Raw genomic sequence first — 19,266 nt, 5'->3', positions numbered from 1 at the left:
CACTGCTAATAGGTTCCCTGAAATATCTCAAGTAATGTGTCCCTAAAATGAAGATATAAGTAGTTAGTAAGTCCTACCCGAGCTGACTTTAAAGCTTGAATCCTCCGAAAAATCCATTTTTACTGCCATATTCTAACAAACGAGGTTATTACAAACATGACCTTAAATAGAGGTGGTCCTGCAAACATCAGGGGTTGAGGGGGGAAAAATGGAAAATTCTGTGTTCATCCCTGAACATGCCAGATTTCATCATTCATAACTTGAAAAATGCTGAAGTGATTTTCTTCAAATTCGGATTGTTTTTCTTTCCTCTATTAAAGCTACAAAACGAGCCAAGTTAAAGTTTGTAGCTTCAGCTGTTCTTGAATTATGCAAATATTTCAATATAAAAGTATGTTTTTCCATTGCTGAACTGATTTTGCTCAGACTTTCTGAAGATTTCCCTTTGGGCCAAGACCAGTCATAAAATGTATCTGACTAAAAGTAATTTGCTTAAAGTTATGAGCAACTCTGTAAAAGGGATATCTTTCACAGCATTTGATTCTGACAAATGTTATAGAACACATATAGATATGACATATATGTTCCTGCCAGAGCTTGTGATTTTTGGTGCATTTTTAAGAGCTCCAGCTGCTGAAAACAGGAGATTGCATGTGTTCATTAAGTCCCCCTGCACTCTCCACTTAGGTATTTTTTGTGGCTACAGAAAAAATACTGAAACATGAAATGTATCCCATAAGCTTAGTCAAATCTCAAACCTCAGTCAAATCCAGAAACTTAGGCCTGGGAAGAAGGATATGATGGAAAAAGGCTGTGATATTGGGAGTCTTGATAGCCAAGTAATTCCTAGTACGGATGAAGAGCATCCACACAAGGAATTAACCCAGTACTGTTCCTCAAATAAAGTTCTCTGATAAGCAAGTCCATAGATCCTGTTTTCAGTTACCAGTCCCTTTACCAAAGCATAATCCTCTGTACTGAAAGGTTTCATCACAGATGTCTCTCACAGGCTGCTTTTTCCCAAGAGAATTTTAGCAAAATTCAGTCATGTTGGGGACCAATGCTAGAAAAAAATGTTTTTCTCGGTGTTCACTTTGAAGGTCACTGAGAAGCTCCAATGCCTTCAAGTTTTTCAGTAAAAAGATAAAATTTGACATTATCGAAAAATGCACCTCCAGTTTCCCAGAGAAGATGCAGATATTCCCATCCCTGGAAACATTCAAGGTCAGGCTGGACGGAGCTTTGAGCAACCTGCTCAAGTTGAAGATGTCCCTGCTCATTTTGAGGGGGTTGGACTAGATGACCTTTAAAGGTTCTTTCCAACACAAACCATTCTATGATTCTATGACACGAAGAGGAGATGACGATTATTTGCTTGTGCTCTGTAGAGTCTTATTAGAAACTGACAGTTAATTCAGTCAACAGCTCATCTGCATCAGCTCCTGTGTGCCAATCCTAAACACTCCTTTCCTTGCCTCTAAAACACACTGATCACACTCAGCTTGAATTTGAGCTTGCCTCTTCCTTGCAATTATTCCTACTGACAGAGAACAGGAAGGAAGGGGAGAGAAAAGGGGCCTTGGGGCTGGAGGCTGTGACGGAGCAGATACGAACAGACAGCAGAAAGACCCAATGCGCTCTTTTATAAAGACAGAGAAATTTTTCCTCTGAAAACACAAATAATTCAGACAGACAAAGAAAGTGGACTGACAAATGGGAATGGCTTAGATTGAGGCTGCTGATGCAGTTACTGCTTCTCACTGTTTCCATGATGTGACCCAGCTGCATGGACCTCTAAGTTGCCTGTCAATCCATTCCTGAGTGTCTACAGCTCATGGTCTGTTTGAGGTGAGCCACTAGTTAGAGCTGTTTGGTCAGTCTTTCCTTTTGGTAATAAACTGTGCCTTTCTGCCCTATGCTCTGCTCCTCAAATACCTGTTGATACTTCCATTCTCTGGAACATCCAGGAACAATAACTGTTGTCATAATTCTCTCCACCTGTAGTGACTAGCTGTATCTGGCCTCCTTCATACCCCCCACATCCCCAAAGAAAGTCCATGTTAAATTTCCAGTATATATAATTCTGAGCTCTTTCATGAATGACCTGGCAACCTGCAACAACTCCTTTTATCCATCCTATTTCCTCTCCTTCCACCCAGACCTGTAACAAAGTGTATCTCCTCATTATTTCCATTACCTGATCCCCATGCAACCTACATATAATTCACTGAAGAGGTGCAGCCTCTTAATCCAGCCCCACGGGAGCCTTGTCCCAGACCTCTCCCCTGCCGAGCCTGTTCCAGTGCTCAACCACCCTCTGGGTGAAGAAACTTTCCTGATACCCAACCTAAACCTTCCCCGACTCAGCTTCAGGTCATTTCCCCAAGTCCTGTTACTGGTCACAAGAGTGAAGAGATCGAAACGTGTCCCTCTGCTTCCCCTTGTGAGGATGTTGAAGACCATAATGAGGTCTCCCCTCAGTCTCATCCAGGCTGAACAGACCATGTGCCTGCAGCCACTCCTCACACAGCTTCCCCTCAAGGCCCTTCACCATCTTTGCTGCCCTCCTTTGGACACTCTCTAAGAGCTTAATGTCTTTCTGAGATTGTGGCATCCAAAACTGCCACAATATTCCAGGTGAGGCCGCCCCAGGTCAGAGCAGAGCAGGACAATCCCCTCCCTCGACCTGCTGGCGATGCTTTGCCTGATACCCCCCAGGACAGTGTTGGCCCTCCTGGCTGCCAGGGCACTGCTGACTCATATTCAACTTGCTGTCAGGACCCCCAGGTCCCTTTTCTCAGGGCTTCTCTCCGGTCTCTTGCTCCCCAGTCTATACATGCACCCAGGGTTGCCCTTTCCCAGCTGCTGAATCTGGCACTTGCCCTAGTTAAACTTCATACAGTTGGTGATTGTCCATCTCTAATTTGTTGAGGTCTCTGCAATTTGTCACAGTCTCTCTGCATAAACATGTTGTTCAACATAATAAGTATGTTCTTACTATTAACCTGGACAAAATATAAAGCAGAAGGTTTGAACAAGCATACTCAAATCCACAGCTGACTTTGCAAATACTATTTTAATCTAGGCACAAACTCTATGAGACTTTACTGTTTCCTCAGAAAGGTAGAATAAACAACTTCACACAATCTGCTTTTTCAAAAAACATACTTCTGTAGATTAGAAAAAAAGGAATTATTTTATACTGGTAACTCCTAAACGCAGTAATTCTTCCAAAGATCATTTAGAAACTTTTAGACTTTTCACTGCAGGTTTGAAACCTAGACCTAGTTAGTTCTGAGTGTGTTAGCAGCACTCTATGCCATCCTACGGTATTATCATATGCTAAATAAAGGGATGCATTTTCCTTCTTTCATTATTATTTTATTGTGAGGAGGTGCGAAAAAGATGGTCCACACCAAAGGAAGAGAAAAGGGGGAAAACAATAACAAATTGGTATCTCTTTCGAGAATTGCCCCACAGGCCAAACATTTTTATGTTCTTAATCATTATTAAATGACTTAACATGACACACAGAGCCTGGCGAATGATTGCATCCTGACATGAGAATGAATTACAAATGAAATGAAAGATCAAGCTGTATTAGAGGACTGCCTCTGGGAAATGAAAATCTTTAATTCTCTTTTATTATTGACATTTATTTGGCTGCCATGAATAACAACATAGCAAAGAGATTCAGCTATGCTTGTGCACTGAATAGCTTATCCCACGGCTCAAAACTGCCTTAACATTTATCATGTTTGCTTTTGTAGCTGACACCATTGCATACACTCTCTATCCATCTTGCATTTATCATGCATATAAAGTGCATTCTCTAATATAAGTTCATTTCATAGTGAACAAACAGCTAAGATTAGCAAGTGTCAGTCCTCAAATAAGCTCCCAGTTGTAAAAATATCAAAGAAGGGATTAATGGATTTGTTAACAACTCCAGTTTGAAGAATAAAGAAGTACTCAGTTAAAATTAAATAAGAGCACAGGAGGGTTACATATAAGATTTAGGTTTACTACATTATTACTAGCTCATGTGTAAAAACATTTCTATACTGCTATTTCTCAGCCAACTGTACAATACTCGAGGGAAGTGCCTCCATATGGGCCATTCACGTCATGCAGTAACTTTCTGGGAGGAACGCTTCCATCATCATTCAGTGAGATACACATACCCAACTCTCAATGACTGGTTTCTATTTCCTTTAAAACAGTTTGTAGCTAACAAAATAGGGGAAGCAGCAAACTGTTGGAGAAATCATTCAAACTGCTGCTAGGAATGATCTATATAGCAGTGATATACCTGCTTAGTGCCTAGGCCTGCAGCCACAGTCTGAAGCCAATTCTGATTTTGAGGCAAATATTGTATGAGTAAGCACCAGTCCCTCAGGTGCAAAGCTTCCTCAACTTCACTTGATTTTTCAAAGGAGGAATTCAGCCCTGACTAATAACTTAACTTGTGAAGGAATGAACTACTAAAATGGTTTGCCACAGCACATGTTTTTAATAGCTTTATTTAGTCTAGAAGCATAGGTGGACAGAATTAAAGAGACTGTCAAAAGGTAGGCAGTCATGTTTATAATGCTTAAATCTGTGCATCGTACTTCATCAATTTAGACAGCAGAAACTACTTGTATCCCTGCTAGAACACCTTTTTCCCACGTACTCCTTTGAGAATTGAAGAGCAGACGGCTGAGAAAAGCTAAAGTGAGACTTTCTGCTCAAAGCAAAAAAGCCTGGAAATTCACTTAGTACTGGATTTCACTTCCTCCTCTTCACAAATGTTTAAATATACTACACTGTTGCACAGCTGTTCTCAGCAGGCATAGTGTATTCTTGTTTGCAGTAAAGATGGCTACACAGATAAAATCTCAAGTCATAAAAATCTCAGTAAAACCAACTAGATCAATATTTTAGATCTATGTTATAAAAAAAGAACTTAAGATGTTCAGAAATAAATTCTCAGGCATTCTTGTGAAATATTAACTTCTTCAATTCAGAATCTTAAAACAATTAAAAGCATAGAAAATGAGAAATATGGACTAACATCAAAAGGTAAATGCTCTGACTACCATTTAACAGATAAAATTTGTAAAACCGCAACTTGTAATTGTTTAACTGGAATATTTGCTGTGAGCAACAATGGAGATTTGAAAAATATACCTGTAGCCATTACAGTGTCATCTTTCCCCTGGGTAAAGACCACGATCCGTTGCCTTTTAGTGTTCACCTTCGGCAGGGCTTGTGTCTTCCGGGCTATCTCTTTAATGTCTTCAGTCTATTCAGGGAGAGAAAGAAAATTCTTGTTACCAGCATACTAGAGTGGTGAGAGATTAGAACTTTATTAGCAGATCAAAGATTTATTTTCTTACAGCTAGGTATAAAATAGACTTTATTGTCAGTAGAGGAAGATTTTTAAAAGGAGGAATACTTCATTCTCTGAAGGGTTTATGTAGTACTATGAGACCACTGTTTTTAATCTTGATAATGATAGTTCAGCTATTCCAATTGCTGCAAAACTGCAAAGCTAACAAAGGAATTAAAGAGCATTTCTTAATGAGTAATTAGTGGGTTTCTTTGCTGCTGACTGGATTCTAACTGTACCTATCATAAAATTAAAAATAAAATTGGTAAGAGAATACTTCGGATAAACTCTGAGCCTGATTTTCATCCAATTTAGCCAGGTTTTATACTACCATAATCCCTCTGCTTTCAGCAGGATTACAAATACTGTTTCTCTAACTTCCCTGCAATAACTGGTCTCATCAAGTAAACTGCACACTGCAGCACCTGAGAGAGTGTGCAGCCCAGGTGCCCTCTGGTTGCATAATTGAGATACAAGGAAGTAAAGGGCATAAGGTATATTCAGTGGGGCAGAGAACATCACCAATTTTCTGACATAAGGCTAAGGTGGAAAAGTTTCAGAAATCTTCACTTTAAAAGGATGTTGTACTTCTCTGTGCACGTGGGTAGGAACAGAGAAGCTGGCATATTGAACCGAACCTCTCGTCCATCCAGCACCTTTGACAGCAACAAGCTTGGAATGTTAGAACTGATGCACGAAACTCTAACAACACAACTTGCCATTAGAGTGTTATACTTTCTATTATCACTGTTGCCCTATGATCTGAAACACAAGAATTTCAATTTCTAATTGACTTACTTCTCAATCTAATCTAAATATAGGTATTCCTATATTTAATTGTATTAGCATCAAACCCATTTACAATGCTATATGGGAACCTTTGGTTGTCAGATTTATCTCAAGTCAGTAAGTTCTGCAAATTAACTTTGGTATATGTAATCTATTTCTTTCCACAATTTATGTATTTTTCCTTTTTTTTCTTCTTTTATTTCCTAATGTTATTCTCTGTGCTACTTACTGTGTCCCACCTTATTCATATCTGTGTTAAACAACACCACACTACTTTCCCAGTTTGCTCTTGTGCACAAGGAACTGTAGTGAAACACGGTGAAGGCCCAGGGTTGAATATATGAAAACAGAACAATACTTTCTCATTGTTTTGTGCACTGTTTGTTATGAATCCAAACTCATTTTTTAACACTACTACATATTGAATAGAGTTCATTTATAAAGCTGTCCAGAGGGGTTTCAAGTCATTTACCAGAGTTGTTACAATTATTTTATATTATTATTAAACTGATTTGTATCTTTCAAAATCAGCATACTGTGTTATTTTGAAACCCAGGTACAGCATGTACCATTTTGACAAGAGTCTGATTATTTTTCATCAGAAGGTCAGGTAAACGCTTCAGGAACTATAAGCTACATATCACTCTGTCCTGGTTACTTGCCTTTTTTTTTTTTCTTTTTTTTTGTTGTTCTTCCAGCACTTCATCTTTCCTATGGACAGAGAATATGCCTGGGCTATATATTTACCAACACCCATCGAGGCAAAAGCTACATACTACTTCTGCAACACCCTTAGCCTCCCTTTAATTTCTTCCCCAACTGTGGCAGTTAGAGAGCCCATTGATTTATACACATTTGGCAAACATGAAAGTAGTTTCCCCTTTCTTATTGTCCTTTTTATCTCTTTTTAAAATTCTCTAATACTTTTAATTTCCATATACAGTGCTCTCACTTGTGTTATTTCTTTCTCCCTCCTGCTTAAGACAGTTAACAAAGCTTTCAGAAGGCAATGTCTTCCACCAGAGAAGAGAAGAACCTTGAACCCCCTCTGTGTGGACCGAGGACAGTAAAAAGGGGCCATCTTACCCCTAATTCTCAGAAGGTGATGTGTCCCTTAAAGATGCCAGAGAAAAGCATTGAAATTGCTGTTCCTCTGTTTTGAAATGTCTTTTTAAGAGGTTTAAGAACAGCGGGTATTAGCTGGCAGCACAAGCTGTCGAACAGGGGATGAATGGAGAACATAGCCCTTCAGCTTGCTAATATGTAGGCTTCTGAAGGTTAACCTAAACCCTGAAATATTTCAGGCCTTGATAATTAAGAGATCCACAAACTAGAAACTGCAATAAATCATCATGAGGATCAAAGGAAACAGGAGAGAGGTGTTTAGTTTTTGCTAAGTTGGAAGTGGCTACTGGTGACTTTATTAGGCTCATTTACAGTGGAGTAAAACAGGTACAGAAATCACAGAGCTTGAAGATATTTGTGCAATGTATTTACATGCACATTGAATTTTGAAAGGAAAATGATGAAGTTATAATAGGAGAAAACGGCATGACCAGAAGATGATTTCTTCAGCTTAAGGAAGAATAAAGATTAACTTACATGAAGAGAGGACCCTGAGGAAAGAGATTAGTGAAGAATGATGGTAAAGGATGAAATAAAGTAGACAGTGAAAGAAAGTAAAAAGCACAAATGTTTTCAGGAAGAATTAAATACATAAAAAGGATGTAAAGTATAAGTAAAGGAAGGTATTTAGGAGGAAAAGGTAATTTAAAAAAAAAAAGTAGAAATTTCCAGACAGTGATTTGGAGATTTGTGTCTGACTGTGCAGACTTTAAAAGTAACTGAATAGTATTTTCTGTGAAAATTAACTTGACCATTTTCAGACAAAATCACTGTCTATACTAATTTTTTTCAAAGGAAGAGAATAAAATAGACCTTATATAGTGGAAGAGCTTCAATGTCAATGTTGAGGAGGCTTCAACTTATGCACAATATATCTCCATTTTACCATTAGGTTGTATTTTAAAGGTCAACTGTGACCTTATACAATATGTGAATATTTACAACTTAAGACTGCAGAGGTACTATGCCTCTTTTCATTGTCAGGCAAACATCATGGAATGTTGTCATCTGCTATTTCTGTTCAGAATATATATAATATTTTCAAATAATATAATATATATATATTATTTATTTTGCACTGACTCATACCTGCCCACATACTGAGACTTTCTTATACATCCTTTGTCTACAGACATGGCTGATAAGACTGTACTGTTTGTGGTCCTAAAGCCTCAATAATGTGCCCCAAATTCACAGGATACTCAAACATATCCAGTTATATACTTGAATCTGATTTAAGAAAGCTGTCATACAAATCTCACTAAAGCATCATTTGCCTATTGATGCTGCAACTGAAAAAATCACATGTGGCATTCATTCCAGCAAGTAAGTGGAATATGTGCATGTGAAGAAAGCACATCAGATATCCCAGGATCAGACAAAATATGTGAAAAACTATGCTAGACAAACCACATCTTCTGATTTTTGTCTCTGAACAGATACCCAATAGCTGGGACTACCACAGCCCTGACCTAAACAGGCCATTAAAACCATTGAAAACAGTGGACCTGTGCAGTGTACCTTGTTAACTTGAAGACCTAAATCTGGTTCAGGGTACCAAAACTCTGATTTTGTTGCCCAGCCAATATGTACTTAGGAGGAGACCTCTACCTCTAACAAGAGAAGTTATTTTGTACGGCAGCTGCTACCAACCCCTGAGATACCTACTGTTCCATTCACTTTGTTTTCCTTCTTTGGTTGACAGACAGAACTGAACCCAAATATTACTTTTAAAGTAGGATTTTGCTTTTCTAATTCCCACACAGAAGAAACAGCAAGTTATCCTTTTGTAAAAACAAAACCTCATAAACCTTTGTTATCTGAAACGTATTAGAAACATCCAGTTAAAATATACTGACAACCATTCTACCACTTTAATGGAAACCAAGCCTGAGAGCTTCCCTGGGATAAAAATTGTGACTGTTACAATGCATTACAGAGATGACTGCGACATACAATTAGGATGAAGCACTGTCTTTGCAGACATTATTTAATAGTTTTAAAATGTCACAGAACATGAAATTCACAAAAAACCCTCAACCCCACACCGACGCTCTCCAGGAAGAGACCACAACAGAAGTAATGTTCTACTACTGATTATTACAGATAAGTGTTGATCAGAAGATAAAGTGAAGGAAATAACGGTCTTCAAATATCGTGATTGATTTTACAAAAGTACCCAGTATTTCAGCAAAGTACAATGGAAAACTAACTGCTGGTAAGGTGAAACATAAGAATTTCTTTCAGTGGACTTTCCCTTACAAAGAAAAAAACCAGATTTCTGTCACCGAAGTGTTTTCTCCTGTCTATGATAAGATTTTATTTGTCCAGATAAGGTGTATATTTTCCTGAAGTTGTCTTGATTGAAAGTTTTTTTTTTCTTTTAAAAAACTGTTCCAGATACATTTAATCCATGTTAAAGAGATGCATTTAGTATGCAAAACTGCTGAAATTACTGTGAGGTAGAACACCTGATTCTCTATGCTAAAATATTTCTGATTAAATTCAATTGCAGTCACCAGCAACTTTTCATCACATCTATGATAAACATACTCTTGTTTTTTGCCTTGGTCAGTCAAGTCCTTTCCATCCCTTTGCCACTTTTACCAGTTTTCTATTCTCAATATAAATCACAGAATCAATGTTTCAAGCTTTTGAGAGTTGCTGGAAACTTTCCTTGGTTTTAACTGAAAGCCTAACTGAAGCTCCTTTGAGATTTTTGTAGGATACTTTATTTAAGTGTGATTTTTTTTTTTTTTTGCCTCCACAGCACAATGGGAAAGCACAACTGTGGATGCTTATCAAGTTTTACACATCTCTGTCAGCAAACTTGACATGTGAGTCGTTACCAAGCAAGGGGGCAATAAGAGATAAGATCATAATCATTGTGCACTTTACTGATATGCTGTAATCAAATGTGGCAGATTTAGGATGTTCAAGAGGAACTGTGCTAAAATCTCTAAGCAAGCACTAATGGAAAGGTTAATATGATGGTAGTTAGCAGACACCAGCAAAAGCAGTTTGTCACTAGAGCTGAATTTAAACCAGGCACATTCAAAGTCTTTAGCTCAAGGGGGCAATAAAAATATAGAATGGGTAGACTTAATACACTACTTCCTTTCTTTTTATTGTCTATCTACCAGAGGGTACCAATAATTTCTTATGCTTCATATTTTGGAGGCATCTGTGAAATTCATTCATTTGCTAGTATAAACTCAAAGTGTATTTTTATGCTTAAGAATATAGATTATACAAATGAAAATTGACAGTGATAAAAAGTCTTGATTTCTACAAAGCAGCCACATGAATTTGGGAAACATAAAATGAAATGGGACAGCCCACAGTTTAATATCTGAAACAGTGATGGCACTGATGTACGTGCTGGTGTATGGTTCTAAAGAAATCTAAATTGTAGAACAAAAGCTGTCAGTCTTTCCCTCTTTTTTTATATGCAACCATCCACACACAGAAGTGGCACATTTTCAAAGTGATGCAGTTTGAATTGCGCGGCTTCTATTATTTATGCAAAAAGGGTGTTGAGCAGTCAAACTCCTATCTATTCTCTTACACTGCAAACAAATCAATTAAGGTGGGTCTTATTCCAGTGAAAAAAACATGTAAAAGGATTTATGTGTGTTCAGTTCTGCAATTTAGATTTCAGTAAGATCACTTACTATCTGCAAAATTAGCACAAGCCTTGTCACATTAATTATAGTATTTAAAACCTGCCTATTTGAATTCAGCATTAGAGACCAATAGCTGATGGCTCTCCAGATTAAGCTATCTGAATGTAGCCAATGGGTGGTACCAGTCAAATAAATACCTTGAGAAGATGAAATCAAAAGCTCTGAAAATCACTGTAAAATCAACAGTGTTTACTTCAAGAAAGTAGAGGATCAGACATTTTTAGAGCACAGATGGAAAACAGCAACTCGAATATGTTTTGAAACACAAATTCCACACTACCCTTTCTAAAAGAAGCTGTTTGTAGAAGCATGGTTTACATTAATCAGTACCTAACAATTTTATATACAACCTTTCTAAAATTCATTTGCATAATGATAATCCGCATATGGCAGGGTTTAAGTTATTTAAGCGGTGTTATATTTCACTATTTAGTCTTGCTTCACCACTGCTTTAGCAGTGAATCCTTCTGGAGTGTAATGCAGCTAATGAGGTAGCTTTTTAACTGAACAAACTGACAGGTCCCATATCTGCAGAGGCAGCTTGAAACCGTGCCCAACCTCTCGGCTTCCCAAGAGGCTTTTCAAAATTCAATAAATAACATCTGTAGGCGATGTTGGGTGCAGACCTAGCAGAGTGCGTCATAACACTGAGCTGGCAGAACAAAGAAACCATGACGACTGCCAAGTTTCCATGGCAACCGCTGCGAGGCTTGGAGAGTATAATAGCACATCAATCATTGTCCAAAAGAACTTCATTATCAGCAAGAAAAAAACCTTTAGGATCTGTTTAGTGTGCAATTGTGGGTTAACTCACCTCAAAGCCTTGCTCTCTAGCAAAAGTGGCAGCTTCCTGAAATAATAAAAAAAGAACAGTTAATTATAAAGTGCTAGATAATGAAGAAATAACACATTTTGAAACTCATTCAGCCAGTTTTCCTTTTACACGATTATCTCAATATAGCCATATACAGTTGTTCGATTCTGATAGTCACACCAAAAGCTTCCCCCTCCTTCCCTCAAGCCCAACAACGGTACAATGTCAACACATTTCACAAGTTCAAATAAAGAGGGTACAGTATTTTTTTTCCAAGCGAGGAAAGTTACTTCTGGAGACAGGACTTTGACGAGGAAACCACTGCTTTAAATCCAGACAAACACCCTTCAGACATATTTTTAATTGAAATTGTATCGTATCTCCATTTATGTATGGCATACATGTTATGAAGCCATTTAAAAAAATCATGTGTCATCTACAGTGCATTAAAAAACCAGGATCACAAAATGTGCTCAAACCCTTGTGGTAGAATCAGATGAACATTTTAAAATACTCTTGATGTCTTAATCACTGCTTTAGGCAATTTAACTATGTTCTTTTCCTGAAAGAACAGAGGAAACATCAGGGTATCAGAATGTCCTCATGTCTTATTTATATTAATTGCAGCAATTAAAATCTGTTTTGAAACAAAAGCAAGGGGATGGAAGACAAGAGCAATGTTTTTCCCTTACTCATTTTCTACCTTAACATCGGAAATATTGCAGAAACCCCTCAAAGTCTCTGTGTTTTAACTTGCATACTTCCAAATTATCTTTGCCAACTGATATTAACTGAGAGATAATCTCGAGCCAAAATGGTGAGTTGATCCAACTAAACAAAAATAACTACAATACCAAACCAGTCCAGTGTCCCTACAAGAGGTTTTAGTGCTGCAGAAGTTTTTAGTGCTGTGGACCTATATTATCTGTCAATTTGGGGGCAATAGAAGAATTTGATGTGGGTACAATTGATTATAACAACAGTAAGTTGAGGTTAATAAAATGTGATAAGCTGAAAAGCACAACTCCTCAGGCTGCTTCACTGCAGAAACATAAGGCTGACCGGGTTAGCCTTAGCTGATGTTGACAGAAAAACTGAATCATGGTCCTGACAATTGGGTGCGGGCAAGGTTAGCCACTTTGACAATTTACTTACAATTGAATCCCTTCTTGTACATCACACAGGCAATGACATTTGCTAGCCTGGCTGTCAAGAAGGAGTGTAGGGTTCAAAGATATCATGCAGTGTTTTCCTAAACCAGCATGTGATTAACAAAGCCTATGTTCATATGAAAAAAGGAGCCTGCAAGGTTCCACTCTGAAGTGATGCACTTACAATGAACTGCAATACAATCAAGAAAGCCTCAAATGGGACTGTGACAGAGGGGAAAAAAAAAAAAAGAGACATAAGTCAGTGATAAGGGGGAAGAGAATAAGAAAACTGCCTAAAAATTATTTCTTGTACCCAAATAAGTTCTTTAACCTCAGGTTTTTGGTCATGCAATTTAAATATGAAGTTACACTGATTTGTCCTAAGAGGATTTTTTTAAATCCTAATGCAGCAGGACATCAACATATGTGTTAAAATATTGTCTGGCCAGGAAATGGGACACCAGTACATGAAATAAAAACTATTCCAGTGAAGTGAATGCTTTCTTGTGTGTGAAACTTTGAGAGAATTCATCTTCATTTTCTGTACTGGGGCACCCATGCATAGCACATGTGGTTTGAAAAACCTGGCCCTTCCACAAGAAGGATAAATGATTGCACATTTGTTAAAAAGTATCTCGTCTTCAGATTCTCCCGTTAGAGCGTCATCTTTTAGCCTGGTCTGCTGCCTGGCTACATGAATAATGGCAGCTAGCATACAATCATAGATTTTCCTGCAGTTGACCTTTAATCTCAGGGTGTCTGAACACGCCAAAGAACAACAGCAATCTTAATTTTCTTCTCTCCCATCAACTGAACCTCAGAACAACTCCTGAGCAGCTTATTTCAGTCAGGACTGCGCCTACAGCCCCCTAAAAATCAGCCTCTCTCAGAATGAGATCCCTTTAAGGATTAAGGCCCTTCCAATAAAAAAAGCTAATAAAGCTCAAAACACACATTTGGATTCTACAGTTTGGTGTTTGCAAAATGCTGAGAAATGTGAGGCAGTCTCTGAATGCCAGGGACAGTTCAAAGTAAATTAACCAGATAAAAGCGATGAGAACCTTTTAGTATCTATTCACAATAACAGTGAGAACAGGAAACAAGCAGAACCCATCTGTGCAGCCCTAGGGCACCTCATACTGAGCTCCACGTCTCTAATAAAGTAGTCAGGTTAAAATCTAAGTGGCTGTAACATGTGGAGACTGCTCGGGTTACAGCGGCCAGCCGGGGCGTTCCCTGATGCAGGTGATAATCAGTATGATAATCACTATATTTACAGGCTTTCCATTTTATATCTGACATTGAAAATCACGAAGAAGGAGGGATTAAGGAAATAAACAACCTACACAGAAGCTTTACCGCTCCCCAGAGAATGCAGCATTTTCATTCATGTGTGACATGCGACAACAGCAAAGCAAAACAGCGACAGAACAGAATTTTCTTAGGAGGCTTCATTTCACATCAGGAGTTCTTTCAGTTTTGATAAACTTTAAACATTATTCATTCATTACTCCAACTCAGCATTTTCAGAGCTATTTTCTGTTATTGTCTACAATTGAACATCTCATTTCATAAAACCCTCTCCCTATCTTTTCACTCTTTCATACTAAATATATTAAAAACTCACACTCCTTTTTCTATATAATCTTTTCACTAACCATGACAGTAAATTTATTGTTGCATCACCTAAAGTAGAAATGGGATTTGGCTTTAGTTGTGAAATGTCATTTGACTCATGGCATTTGGGGCTAAAAAAATACTAAGTACAGTCATGCTGAAAGAACCTGTGTGCAATGTTACTTAATGGGAGTAACACAATGTCACCACAGTTAACACACACCCTCTCTTTGCATAATAGTGAGCAGTTTACACAGGAAAGCGAGACAAATTAAAGAGATAACAATAAAAAGACAACTTCCGTTAGTGCTGGCCTTGTTATGTTGAATTTGCTTCTTAGCTGAAAACTATTTCCATTCTTGCACTTATTTTATTGCTGTCGGAGTCCCAGCATTTAGTAAAAGGAGCTGTTTATAATCTACACACAGGCTAATTTTAACAGGACTTGTTAAAATTCTGAGCCCTTTTATCACCAGCAATACAAACTATTTGCTTATAAGTAAACAGAAACATACCCTCCAAACACAGAATCCATCAGCATCTGCATTCCTAGGAGTATTTGTTAGCCCCCTGTGTTAAGAGACTTTTATGATTATAAAGTTAAGATGGCTCAACTTCAATAACCTCACGTTTGGTTTGCCATGAGACACAGAAGGCATGCTATTTATTAAATATTCTTGACACGTCCAAAATTTTTTTTGTTGGTACCAAGGTTTTACGATTACTTGATCAAATTAAAGCCAAAATGGTAACAAATGCACGTTGGATTAAAATTAATTCATGTAGGCCAACATAAAACTCATGCAGTTGCATTGAAGAGCATTTAAAACCACGTATATCCAAAATTAGCTGACAAAGGATGCTTCAAAAGCACCACCAACATTGTTATCTACAATATGCATTTTAACCTTTATATGGAAAAAAAGGAGCACTGTAAACTAAATTTGCATTTCATTGCCGAAATCAACATTATCTCATAAAGAAATGATAAAACAGCAGGACAGCAATGATACCCTTGTACACTGAATGCATTTCCCATAATTACAAATGAAAGCAAATGCAGGGGACACTGAAGCTAATCCCTCCCTTGTCATCCTTTTTGGTAGAGAAAACATCTCACAGAATAACCTCAACTCACATATTACAGTACTACCCCCTGGATTTGATTTACTGTTTTTAATTTAATTGGGAGATTACTGACAGGTTTTGAGGACGTTCCTACTGCATTAACTGTAAACTTCCTGACTTACCCAAAATATACCCTATTCAGGAATATCATCCTCTTTCTCTGCATAACAAATCTGTGACTTGGTGGGTTCAGACCAGCCCATGAATCAATGTAGTCTCAAACTGGTACACACACATACAGCATGTGTAACTATAGAGGAAGATCCTTGCAGTACAGTGCAGAGCAGAGTGCAGAACAACAAAAAGAAACAGAAAAGCAAACTTGAGTGGACTCACTCAATGAGAAATAGTAAATGACTATGAGGACCATAGACTTCATGTCTGCATTTGATGGGACCATTCCTACTGGTACCAACCATGTTTGATTAGAATTTGAATAGTGCTTCCAATACTGTACCTTACAAATCTTTCTAAACTGCTAAAGTCTTCTATAAATAGATCTTAAACGGTTCCTTCCTTTTCTACATTTCAGAAGTATGGATTGTTAGTTTTCCTCCATTTACACTGTTTCCTTGAACACACTTAAGGCCATGATAATCTCCCTCAGATAACTCCCTTTTTCTTCAGTATAATCATTACTACTATCCATCCCACTCATAAGTTCAGCTCCAACCCTGATATAACTTTGTGCTCTTTACATCCTCCCTTGCTTTTCTACAGATTGCGCTGTTTGTGGCAACAAAGTTAGTTTCACAAATCTTTAACACTAAACCCTTGTTATCTAAATGGGTGACAACTGAAATAAACATATGGGAATATAGAGGTAGGTGCTGAAGATTTATATTTCTGAAACAATTTTTTTCATTATTTCCTAAAGGACAGTAGACTTGTACAACAAAAACCAAAACCAAACAAACCCTCCAAAAATAATGTATTATTTGTCTCATTGCACTATAGAGACATGAAAGTCTTTTCCTTCATTATAATTAATAACACTTGTAGTTTACCTTTCCTTAAGCAGGCACATTTGTCCCTTGTATCTCTTCATCCCTTCTATCATCTTTCCCTGTCCCTAATGAGGAGCTTTCTCATAAAATTCTGTGCTTTCAGAGCTACACCCTTTGTTTTATATACTTTGTAGGTACTGGGAATCTCAGATTTCAACAGTATCTGTTGTGTCCAGTAATTCTGAATACGGGTCAAAAAAAAGACATCTTTTGTTAAAATTTCCCTCCTTTTTTTGTTGGAAGATAAGTCACGAAGAATGAATTTTCAAGATCACCATGTGCCCTTCTTTTGGTACTTCCTTCATAAAACATTGGTTACAGTGCAGGAGCTAAGCTAGTTTTTAAGAGGACTAGTGAGTTGTGCCAGTCCATGTTTTCCACTCTTCCAGCTTCAGGCCAGTTTATGCTAAATATGACCCTGGAAATAGGGCTTAAGGCATAGACAGGACAATGGATTTTTAATTGCTGCCTTTGAATTATAACAAAGATGTCATAAATATACCCACTAACTTCATGACACAGTAGGTGAGGTGCTCTTTTATCAAATCCAGGTATTTAAGGAAGCCTGTAAATGTGCAACAGTATGATCCATCTTTGTACCACTCTTTTCTGTATATGCTACACAAAGCCAAACGAAGTTATATCTGATTTTATTACCTGTCCCAATTTTAAGAAAATAATACATGCATAGATACACACACATAGGTATCACAGCAAATCCACAGTTCTTAATGTGATGAACTAGCAGCATACAAGTACTTTCATGAGATGCAAAGAGGAGTGATATCAAAGCCGTGGTAATGATGATCCTGACCTACCTCGGGGATCAGAGGCAGATTCTGCTGAAGACCCTCTGATGATCAATTGAAAATATGACTTCAACAAATGACCGCTATTATTTAAAATGAATGGATGGAAAGTCTACAGGACACAGTTCCAGCTGGATCACTAACCTTTAGTGCCAACAGTACATTTATTGTGGTTAGTGGTAAGATACATATGTTCCTCTTCATTCAGCGCTAAATACTTATCAGCAGTTACTCAAAATCCTATCCAGCCTTTCATGTCATTGCAGTCTGATTTAGGCATTACCTTAAGGTCAACTATTACTACATTTCACTGTGTAAAGGCAATACAAGCTCATATGCCTTTATTAAAAAATGGCCATTTATAAAGGCATTAAGGGCTCAAGAGGCAAATGTCATTTTATGCTTTTTCTTTTCCCCAAAGACAGTTGTTTTAATATGGGTCAAAAAGAGTTTGAGAAACAGAAGACAAAAGAACCACACAGCATATTTTCTGAAACAAATGGTGAAATTCTGCTACAACCGAGCAAGTTTGTGCTATACTTGGGGATGTGGTACATGGATGTAATACTTCAGTATAATTGTTGCTTGACAAGCACAAAGGACTAATCCTTGATTCAGTCAGTAGTGTACACCTTTCACATTTCAGAGAAGATCAACAGAAGTGGTCACAGAATGGACAGACTCTGCACACAGCTTGAGAATCAACACCGAGAATCAGCAAGTATCTACCCCTCATTGGTTGTTACTGAAGAAAGCACAGCTGGCATCAACTGGATGGGTAGATTACCATAAAGGAACACTAAGGTGATTTTTACCCCTCTTTCTTTTTACTATAAGCAGTGCTGGACCCCAAAATTGCTTTTCTTTATAAAGGACAGATAGTAAGAATTCGTATCATATCCTAAAATATTATTTCAGCTTGCTTCAGCAATACTAAAGACACCAGTAAATATATGTACACTGCCTTCACCCAGTAGATGAAAATATAAAATAACAATAATCAGTTCAAGTGAATAATCAGAACAAATACAAATACCATATGTAGTTAAAATTGTAATGTTCAGAGGGATCCTGGCACAGTACCAGAGGGTTTTGTCTGAAAAAGCCTAGTGTGAAAAGAATTGAAAAAGAAACGTATTTCCTGTCCTGCTTGGGTTCACCCCACAGTGTCTGTATCATGCACAGTTCATTAATATTCAAGCTAGTTATTCTCCTATTCAGGTTAGTACCAGAACTATAGTTCCTGCTAGAATCTTCTCTGGTAAGAATCACCCCGAGTCAGAGCTTAATGCCATTACAGGGTCTGCAACAGCTGCAGCAGGAATATGCCTCTAAGCCATTCTGAAATTTTATGATGGATAAAGTGCTATTACTTGTATCTACCTTACATCCTTACCTAAAGAACTGAACACTCTGCATGTGTGTCTCTCCTCACATATTATAAGCATCAAATGAGTGAACAATACTTACACCATTTCTCCATACAAATATGTCTGTCTCTACCTTAAAAATAAATGCATCATGATCAGAAGAGAGGGAGAAGGAAAAAAAATCCACTCTTTCCTTAAATATCATTGAATTGGGAGAACATAATAAAAATGAAAACAAATATCTTAAAACTAATGGCTAGAAGATAAGAGTTTTATATGTATATAAAAATAAAAGATGTGGTGGTCTGTTGAAGTCTTTAGTACTGTTCATTGGATGCTCCCAGTGCTAACTTTCTGGCTGGAGGGTGACAAATGGAAATAAAAGACTGCATCATT

At 37.6% G+C, this 19,266-nt stretch overlaps 1 protein-coding gene across 3 annotated transcripts in view; it reads right to left on the bottom strand.

Annotated features, from left to right (window-relative positions):
- Positions 1-19,266, bottom strand: part of ADK (adenosine kinase) — a 278,700-nt gene that overhangs the window by 36,444 nt on the left and 222,990 nt on the right. For all 3 annotated transcript variants that reach the window (XM_032694367.1, XM_032694368.1, XM_032694369.1), the window contains exons 8-9: positions 11,789-11,824; positions 5,173-5,287 (exon numbers count right to left, since the gene is read on the bottom strand). In XM_032694367.1, the coding sequence (XP_032550258.1) occupies positions 5,173-5,287; positions 11,789-11,824 (151 nt within the window). The remainder of the gene's footprint in view (positions 1-5,172; positions 5,288-11,788; positions 11,825-19,266) is intronic.

The sequence above is a fragment of the Chiroxiphia lanceolata genome, chromosome 8 (assembly GCF_009829145.1).
Source record: "Chiroxiphia lanceolata isolate bChiLan1 chromosome 8, bChiLan1.pri, whole genome shotgun sequence".
NCBI lineage: Eukaryota > Metazoa > Chordata > Aves > Passeriformes > Pipridae > Chiroxiphia > Chiroxiphia lanceolata.
The sequence above is the reverse complement of the archived record's forward strand: the minus strand, read 5'-3'. Positions and strand labels throughout refer to the sequence as shown.